The following is a 10,418-nucleotide window of genomic DNA, read 5'->3' as shown; positions in this document are numbered from 1 at the left end:
ACATCGATTTTAATAAATGTTCAGCTGTCGTCACAGATGGTGCCCCAGCAATGATTGGCTTGAAAGAGGGCTTTTTTGGCTTATTAAAGAAAAATGACATCACTTGTTTAACTATTCATTGCTTAATTCATCAGGAAGCATTATGTGGAAAAGCCATTAAAATGTGCCATGCCATGAAATTAGTTACCTCAATTACTAATTTTATTAGAGGTGGGCATAAATCGTTGTCGCACAGACAATTTAAAAATTTTTTACAAGAAATTAATGCAACTTATAAAAATTTGCCCCTTCATTGTGAGGTACGATGGCTAAGTGCTGGAAAATGCTTGCAGTACTTTTTTGCCATAAGAAAAGAAATTTTACAGTTTTTGCAAGAAGAAGTATCCAGTAATACTATTCATTTTGAGAAAGCTTTAATGGACAAAGATATGTTGAGTGAATTAGCTTTCTTAACGGATTTTACTCAACATATGAACAATTTGAATTTAAAATTGCAAGGAAAAAATCAATCAATTAGTGACATTATTCATTTTATAAATGGTTTCCAAATTCAATTAAATATGTTTAAAATAGAAATTGAAAACGAAGAATTTCATCATTTCCCTTGTTGTGGAGAAATAAAAAAAGAACACTCCGATGCTGATTTTACTGTCTTCGGAGACTTAATTAATGAAATTGCAATTAAATTTAATTCTTGATTTAAAGAATTACTCATATTAAAAGATGATGTGTTATTATTTAATAATCCTTTGGCCGTACCAATTGAAAATCAAAATATTAAATATCGGGTTGAATTGTGCAATTTGCGAGCTGATCCTTATCTTTCAATGAAGAAAGAAATAGGCACTGATTTTTTTAAACTTCTTCCGAAAGATTTGTACCCTGAGCTTCGAATTTTCGGTCTTAAAATGGCTTCGATGTTTGGCACTACTTACTCATGTGAAAGTGCTTTTTCTGTAATGAAACTGATAAAAAACAAAAATAGTTTTTTATTAACTGATTTTATTAACTGACTTTATTAACTGATAATCGGTTATTAATTTTAATGCGAATTGCGATGAGTAAAATAGAAATTGACATAGAAGAACTCGTGAACATAAAGTTTAATGATAACATTATTTAAAAAAAATTTACTTTTTATAAAATTAGTTTTAAAAACTTTTAATTATAAATATTAATTACCTTTTCATATATATATATATATATATATATATATATATATATAGTTATATATTCTTATATAGTTTATTGATTTTAATTATATATATAATTAACATATATAATGCACAACTACGAATTGATGCGTGCAATGTGCAATGGCTTTGCCTCGCGTAATACGGCCCTACTATACTACAGTATGTGCATGTGACTCGCGCGAGTGGAAGAGGAAACGGAGAAGCTCGAGCTATAGTTTGTGGGCCAAGCCTGCTGTAGACGACAGAAGGCCTTCCTCGACGGGCTATGAATTTTCTGAAGGCTTCCAGAAATTCTTCCGTTGATAAAGACGTAACCAGTTCTAAATAGATCGCCCGGTATACTGCGCACGTGAATAGACAGGTGTAGGCTTTGCGCTCACCGCTTAAGAAAAGAGGGCCCGCGTAATCGACGCCTACTATCTCGAACGCTGCGGCGTCTCGTACTCTGTTTTCTGGTAATAATCCAGGTGGGGCTTCCATGTTTCTCGTCGTATGTCGGCGGCATACGGTACACTTGTGTATAACGGATCGTACCGTACGACGATATCGAAGAATTCAAGATTTCTCGCGTAAATTGTTTATCACAATGTCGATGCCAGCGTGATTCAATTTCAGATGGGTATAATGGACAATCCTCTTATTAATAAGTGTTAATAAGTGTGTCGAGTCCAAGATTATAGGGCATCTAAAATTGAACGTATCCTGGCGATTAGATATTATCGTTTTTGTATAACCTCTTTTTCTTCAAAGACATTTAAGCCTTGTAACATCGGATCGTTTGTTCCCGTGAATGATTCTTTCTGGGCCAGCTTACAAAGGAGTAATTCTGCCGCTGTAATCTTTTTTGCGCTTAATTCTTGATTGCCGATTGCATGGATCCTTCGGCAATTATTTGTGAATCTCAACATCCACACCATTGTGCGTAAAATTTTAGAGTATATTGAGAATTTCTGCAAGTACCAAGGAATATCTTCTTCGTTGGCCTCTTTTGTGGAATTGACCATAACAATTCCTTTCGCAATACTCTCGAGGGAGGTTTTCTCCTTAAACCGAATCGAAGTCTTGCGTAGCTCAATATTAATCATTTCTTCGTTTCTTATTCCTTCGTAGATCAATCTTCTGTAGGCAGCTTTCACCATTCGGGTCCCTCCCACCATTTCGACTTGAGGAGTTTTTTCGCATTACACCCTCGAGAAGGTAAGTCCGCGAGATTCATGATTCCAGGTACATATCTCCAAGACTCAACATCCGTAAGGTTTCTTATTTCTTGGACATGATTCCATACAAATATCACCCATTGCCTTGCTTGTCGTATCCATGTCAGAACAGTAGTCGAATCGCTCCAAAAATATCTTTTGACGTCTTGATAATCCATTGCCTTATTAAAAGAGTGCATCATTCTTGCTCCAATAGAGGCAGAAAGCAGTTCAAGCCGCGGCATAGTTTTCTTGCCTTTTGGTGCTACTCTCGATTTGGCCTCAATAAGGTGTACTTTGACTCCCATGTTCGATTTCACTCGGACGAAGAGAGCAGCAGCGTACGCATCCTTGCTTGCATCGATAAAGACATGAAAGGACAATGAATCGGCATTCCTTTCTTCACTGAAAATCGAATGTGGAAATCTCAGAACATGAAGAAGATCAAGTTGCTGTGTCCAGTTGAGAAATTTATTTTTATGATTTATTATAAATCGATTTTCGTATCCCAGTCTATATCTTGACTCCAGAGATGCTGTAACAACAATTTCGGTTTTAACAGTACGGGACAAATAATTCTGAGCGGATCGAATACTTTCTGCACTTGTGATAGTACGACTTTCTTCGTTATCTTCTCTGTAATCGGCTGTGAAGGAAAATCCGATAAAAAAAGATTATTATCCTCAGTATTCCAGATAAGTATGAGTACGGTTAACCGATTCTCGTGCTTCATGCCCGTATGTTTCCAGTCCTTCAATTCGAATTTTGCTTTACTCAAAAGAGAACTTGCCTTTTCCTGAAAAATCTCAAAGTCAGAGTAAGAATCGACGCTAGCAATACAATCATCGACATAAAAGGATTTTGCCAATTTTTCATAAACCAATTTCTTATGTGGCAAAACAGTAGAATTTAAGGCCCTCTCAATAAGTAATTCTATAGTAGCTTCTAGAAGGAAATAAACTGCTAGTTATACCGAAAACGACCCGACGATGTCGATAAATCTCTATTTCTCCATCCATATCCCACTACAGGAATCTCAACACATCCCTCTCTGACGAAGAGATGTTAATTTGTAAGAACGCTTTGGCTATATCTGCGGTTACTCCTACTTTTCTTTCGCAGAACCGATGCAATAATGTAGGAATGAGTTCGATGAGATTAGGACCTGTCTCTAAGCATTGGTTAAGTGACGGCGAATCGCTACTTTCCGCTGAAGCGTCGAAGACAGGACGAATCTTAGTGGTTCTTTTTCTCTTAATGACAGGCCTGTGTGGAAGGTAATAACTTTTCTTGGTGATTTCGGATGCAGGCACTCTTTCAATGATACTTTCCGCGAGCCAGTTGAAAAAGATTGTGTTATAGTTATCAAACAAATCTTTCTGTTGCAGTCTCTTCGTGACGTTGAATCTTCTCTCCGCTATGTTCCTGTTGTCTTGCAAAGGTGGATGATTGTCCTTCCAGGGAAGAAGGACTTCATAACGGCCTTCATCGTTAATCTCTGTCGTTTCTTGGAACAATGCTTTAATTTCAACTTGACGAGCTTCTCTTGTAATGTTTTCTATAGGGTTAGTATACCCAAAGTGTCAAATTTCCACAAATCTGATGTTTGCTTCTTGAGAGAACATGGAAACAATCATCATTGCTGCATCGGTTTTATTGTTATCATCTAAATTTTTGCCTAGGATCGTCCAACCAAGCTTAGTTTTTAGAGCAGTTATGCCTTGACTTATCTGAAGAATTCTACCCGTAATTATCTTGCCAGCAACATCAGCTCCGATCAGCAACGAAACGGATTCTCTATTTCCATCGGTGTCGCTCAGAAATAAGTTCTTTTCTTTAAGCATATCTATCCATGGACTGCTACTTACACTGGGAATATCTTGACAGATAATGTCTTGTTCTAAGGCTACGAAATCACACGTATATGTTCCATCCAGGTTGCCAACGTAGATTCGACAGGTTTTATGTTTTTGAGGTTTAGTCTTGGCTCCTTCAAATAGTAAGTGTATCATCGTTTGCTCACTCACAGTTTCGTATCCAAGATTCTTTATTACTTTTTCTAAGACATAAGACCTGTGTGAACCAGTATCTATAACAGCGCGGACGTTTACGAGGTCTTTTGGACCACGCATCTTGACCTTTAATATAGGCAAAAATGATTTATTCGAAGAAACATTGGCGAGATAACTGTGTCCTTCGTTAAATGCTTGTTCGCTGGACTTTTCTTCATCGACTCGTTTCGATTTGTTCTTGCTTGAGAGATTTCGACACATCAAGAGACAATGTTCCTTGCTACACCAAGGACATTTTGTTTTGCTGTGGCATTTTTTGTAACTGTGTTCTATTTTCAGACATTTGAAGCAGCCATTTTTGTCTTTTACGATCTTCATTCTTTCATCTATGTCCATGTTTCTAGCTTTCTCGCAACTCGAGCTATTATGATTCTCTCCGCAGAATAGACATCGTTGTGATCTTGATTCTTTTATGGATAGTAGACCAGTCGCTGTAGCTACTTTCTGATCTTGATCTCCTTTCGCCTTTTTCTTTTTTTTGTTTTTGGACCTCTGGACATCATTACTTTCAAAACACGTTTTAGCCATTTGAATGCGTTCTTCACTTTCGACCTCTCTTCCTAGAAAAACCATAAGATTAGTAAGACGGTCTTTGGCAGTGAGATTTGCAACAAATGCATCTGTTTGGAGGGCTAATTGTGTCATTGTTCGTTGCCATATTCGCAAAGTGTCTTCTAGCAATGAAGACTCTACCAAGGGGAATAACATAGCCGCGCACATATCTGTCGTTACACCCAGAGTCTCGAACGCTCGAATATGTGTTTCTTATATATCATAAATGGTCATAAGTGACATATTTCTATTCTTGTTCAAAACTAACTTTAAGAGTTCGCGCACGTAAAACTCAATCAATAAATCTTTCTTGCCGAATCGAGACACGAGGCTTTGTACGGCCTTTTTATAATTGTCCGCCGTTAGAGGAAAACAATTCACGACTTCGGATGCACGCGAGTCTTTCACGGTAGATTGTGTTAAATATTGAAATTTATCCTTCTTTGACAACGTTGCGTCTTCGAGAATCTGCTAAAATGCACTCCAGAACGGTAGTCAGTCTTTAATATCACTCCCGAATTTTCTTAATTTGATTTTCGACAATTTTAATGCGCGTATACTTTTCTGAGCTGTTGCGATCGTATGGAACGACCGTTGAGATAAAGCCGGTGCCGGTGGCCCGCGAGCTTCTTGCCGTTCGGTCAAACAGGTTAGCAGGAGTTTTGCCTGATGGTATTTTGCTGCATATTCGTCTGTCTGTTCTATCTCTCCGCCAATGGCTTCTTCTGATTCTCCAGCTTCAATCATCAACTCTCGAAGCTTTTGGCTTAGCTCATTGAGTTCACTTGCTTTCTCTCAAATTAACGCAAAATTAATTTGCAATGAGGTTATGTCCGGCGATTCTTTCGCTTTCTCTGCTCGAAAGAAATTGTACGCTCTCGTAAAAGCAGATCGTGTTACCTTCTGCGATAGCTTTACTCTATCCATTGTATCTGTTAATTATTTCCACTACGAATCTCTTCTCACTTGTGAAACGGTCAGCAACGAAAATTTCAAGTCCTGTCACGGTCGCCAGAATGTTGCAGCCGTAATTGATAGATCGTAGAGAATAAATAACTTTCAAGAGGCTCACACCCTCCTTTTTGACACAAACTCTTTTTATTTTAACTATAATGAGAACGTACATAAAATCCGTAATAATCTCAATGTTTCTTTGTTAACTAACTGAACTGAACTGTCTTTTTCGCGCGCGCTGCCTCAGCACGCCTCTCGCGCGTACTCGCTATTAGCAATTGTTTTGGCGCGTATTCAACATCGAGAATAAATTTAAGCCGACGATTGTCGTTGGGAATTAACATAACGGACCTTTCTGCCAATCTATCTACCGCCGATTCTTTTCGTATCGCTTTCCTTCTTTTCTTTTTTTTCTTTTTTTTCTTTTTTTACTGCTGAGTGCGTTTTCTTTCCTTCCCGAGTGCGAATCTCAGGTTTAGCGTTACACCTGATAAAGTAATTAGGATTGTATCTGCGTGACCTTGTCGACTTCTCGTAACATGGTAAGTTTCGACTTCCGTTCCGATTATAGATTCCGATACCGAGTGTTACTGTATCGTATAAAAGATTTGAATTGCGTTAACTAACTACGTTCCATATGAGGGAAAATAGCAATCCTTACCAGTGAATACATGATTTAACGGTAGAATAAGCGCGACAACATCTTGAAGATAGGAGGCTGGGACTTCAAGGGATTTTACCGATTTTGCGTGTGCGTCTCCCCAATAAACATTAGGACATTCTATGTACGTCCTATGTATATACATATATGTATATTGTATATTCTATGTATATACAGAAAATGTGAAAAGTATATAAAGCGCATATCCTATGTATGTGAAATAATTACCACATGTATGTACATAGAATGTCCATAGTACATACATAGGTATATTCCAAAAATATGCAGTGTACATTTGTGGTATATACATGGGGTATATTCCGAGGATGTGCAGTGCACGTTCGCAGTATGTACATAGGATATATTCCGAAGATGTGCAATACAAATTCGTGGCATGTACATGAGGTACATTCTATGTATGTACATAGTATATACAGTACGTTTTTTAATAATAAACAATTTTCATTTATTCGGATATTTATCTACCCAATTTTTGAACAATCGGTTTATCTAAATTCCCTGTGTTGGGATTCAGATATTAAACTGATAGAAAAAGTTATTACATCTTCAAATTGAAGACTTCAATATTATTACCCGCCTTTTGCAAGTTTTATATAGTTTTCATGATTAAAACTTAAATACGAGATAGATAGCGCATAATGCGTCACATAGCGGAAAGCGAACGAACTAATAACTGATTCTATGTATATTCATAAATGTACCTACATCAGCGTATATCGTATGTATGTACGTTACATGTATTATATACACATGGAATGTACACGAGGTATATTCTATGTATGTACAGGCAGCGATCTCGTTCAAATATACATGCTATGTATATTCATAAATGTACCTACATCAGCGTATATCGTATATATGTATGTTACATGCAGGGTTGGGAAGTAACGCGTTACTTGTAACGCTGTTACCGTTACAATTACTTTTTTTCGGTAACTGTAACGGTAATGGCGTTACAAATTTTTTTTGTAACGAAAAAAGTAACTTTGTTACATTTATCGGTAACGGGTAACGAATTTAACAGTTATTTTTATCGTTACATTTTTTAAATTTACTGTATATATCTACGAATTTATAAAAAAACTAACAATAAGAAAACTTTTTAATTTATATTTACAGCATCTAAAAATTTTTAAGAAAGCTGGTTTACAACTTATTAAAAATTTTTCTTATTTAAAATATTTTATTATCAAAATTATTACTTTTATTATATATTATTAAAATTATTACACTTTATATTAATAGCGATATCATTATTAAAATTATATCATTTTTTTTATTTTAATGAAAAATAATGTTCAAAAATTTTTAATGTTTACTGTAAATTTGTAGTGTTTAATTTAATCTTGTATTAGAAAAATTGTGCATAAAATTTGTATTATGCATAAAAAAAGTAACGGAAATTGTAACAATTTGTTATTTTTTGAGTAACGGCAACGGTAACAAGTTTCTTTTTAAAATTGGTAACGAGTTACTTTTTAGAAAAAAGGACGGTAACAGTAACGAGTTACTTTTATAAAGTAACTTTGTCAATCTTGGTTACATGTATATACATGAAATGTACACGAGGTATATTCTATGTATATACAGGCAGCGATCTCGTTCGAATATACATTCTATGTATATCTATAAGATATCTTATGTATATCCACAAATGTATCTACATCATATGTATATCATATGTATGTACATAGTATATACAGTACATTTTTTTCACATTATGTATTTCATGTATATACATAGGATATCGAATGTTTACTGGGTCTTTCGATACGAAGAAGCGAGACAAGGCGGATTCCTTCCACCTCCTACGCCTAGTTCGGCTAAAGACGCTGCAATGTCTTTGCAGGACGACTTATTGCCGAATGAATCGATTCCGCGGAGAGAGGGTGCCTCCTTAGACCTACGTTACGAGGGTCCCGCTCACTTTACGTTTGGGGAGGGGGGGGGAGGCAAGGAAGAAGAAGCAGAGGAGGGCCGCTACGACACCCAACAACCGAACCGTTCGGGAGCCTGCCGTCCCGCGCCTGCTCGACCTTCGTCCCTTGCGTGCGTCCACTGCCGAGGTTTACAATTTGATGAGAAAGTGGAATCTCCAATTTTTCGGGAAACGGGGTAGTGATGCGGAGGCTTTTCTGCTCCGAATCAAAGAAGCCCGAAGGCTATCGTATCTATTACCGATACCGATTTGTTTAAGTGTGCCGTTATTCCTTTGGGATGTCGCTTTTGTATTGGGTCTGTTTAGAGAGTGAAAACTGGTGGGACTGGAGCGATTTTGAGACGGCATGGCGCGCTCGATTCGGGGACCCGAATTATCAATATGCGCTTTGCGACGAGATATTTTGGAGAACCCAAAGGGAACACGAGGCGGCTGCCGACTACTTGACATATTTACGTGCACTTCTTAGTAGAATGACGCCCTCCTGGCCCTTGGCGGAGCAATTAAATTTTGCGCATCGCAACATGCTGCCGCGTCTACAAATCGCGATCCGTCGTCAGGAATTTTCTGATTTTTCAATGCTAGAGTATCTAGCCACGCGAGTAGAGCGTAGTTACCTCGCGGAGAAAAACTATCGATCCCCGCTACCGCCAGAACAGTCCATCTTTCCGGATTTGGTCTATCACGCCAAAGGGCAAATCGAAGAGTCCGGCTACAGTTGCTACCACCGCCTCCGGCAAAAAAGAGAAAAAAAAACAAGCTAAGTCCGCGACCGCGACCGCCGCAAAAACCGAAACCGCAAAAGTTACTGCCACTGCTACCGCTTCCGATCCAGCAACGAATGCTGCCGTTCCTGCTACCGCTACCGCTACCACTACCGCCTCCAGTACAGTGAAAGACTGGAACTGTGATAAAACCGGCCATCGCGCGAGTGAATGTTCTGAGCCACGCAGAAGATATTGTTACCGATGCGGAAAACGCGATTTTACCGTGAGTACTTGCCCCGTGTACGGGAAACACGACCCGGAGCTAGTAGAGAGGGTCCGAGTCCCGAAGGCGAGACCCGAACATTACCGTTGGATACCGAACCATTAATACAGTTTTATGTTACCTTCGAACATGAGGAGCTACCGCCCTTACGATATCTCAAGATTAGGATACGCGAACATACACTTGCGGCCTTCGTAGTCTCGGGGTCAAACCGAACGCTATTAGGCCGCGAAGGAATCAAAATCATTCGCACCCTAGGCATTGCAACTACAAGAAATAGAGGTATTCAGATCCGCACTGCAAACGGACAGCTCGCAAATATTAAAGAGGAAATCAGAATACCGATTGAATTGGAAAATCAGTGTCATGAAGTTACCGTGGCATTATTGCCGAGTTTAGCCGTATCTTGTATTTTAGGAATAGATTTCTTGACAAAAGGGTATAGCAGGATAAGCACGTGTGTGCTGCCCCCTGCCGGATCTGGTCGAGATTTTAACTATAAGTCACCACTGACACGTATTATTATCCCAAAAGCATATTTTCCAAATATGATTTTTACGAGAGTTATGGAAGTATAAAGAAAAAAAGAAAAAAATTTTTTTCTTGATAACGGTTTGACTAAATTTGGCGAAAGAAAAATGTTATGCGCTTGAATGGGATAATATTTTGAAAAAATTAAGAGACAATTTTGTCGAATAAAAATGGTTAAAAAAATTGTTAAATTTTTTTCAAATTTTTTTAAGGGATATAATCAAGACATTACTCCTATTTTTTAAAAAACAAAACTTTGAATACTTAAGTATAATATAAAAAATTTTCAAAATAATTGAAAAGGTA

At 37.7% G+C, this 10,418-nt stretch overlaps 1 protein-coding gene and 1 pseudogene across 1 annotated transcript; both read right to left on the bottom strand.

The window, feature by feature from the left end:
- Positions 1-2,366: 2,366 nt before the first annotated feature.
- On the bottom strand, positions 2,367-3,130 carry LOC136999601 (uncharacterized; annotated as a pseudogene).
- A 287-nt stretch (positions 3,131-3,417) lies between these two features.
- Positions 3,418-5,109, bottom strand: LOC105677887 (uncharacterized). Its single transcript, XM_012376768.2, has 2 exons — positions 4,086-5,109; positions 3,418-3,950 (listed from the first exon to the last, which is right to left on the bottom strand). Exons 1-2 carry the CDS (start codon positions 5,107-5,109, stop codon positions 3,418-3,420), a joined length of 1,557 nt encoding a protein of 518 aa, XP_012232191.2.
- Positions 5,110-10,418: the final 5,309 nt, after the last annotated feature.

The sequence above is a fragment of the Linepithema humile genome, chromosome 4 (genome assembly GCF_040581485.1).
Source record: "Linepithema humile isolate Giens D197 chromosome 4, Lhum_UNIL_v1.0, whole genome shotgun sequence".
NCBI classification, from domain to species: Eukaryota; Metazoa; Arthropoda; class Insecta; order Hymenoptera; family Formicidae; genus Linepithema; species Linepithema humile.
Note: the sequence above shows the minus strand (reverse complement) of the source record. Positions and strands in the feature narration are given on the sequence as shown.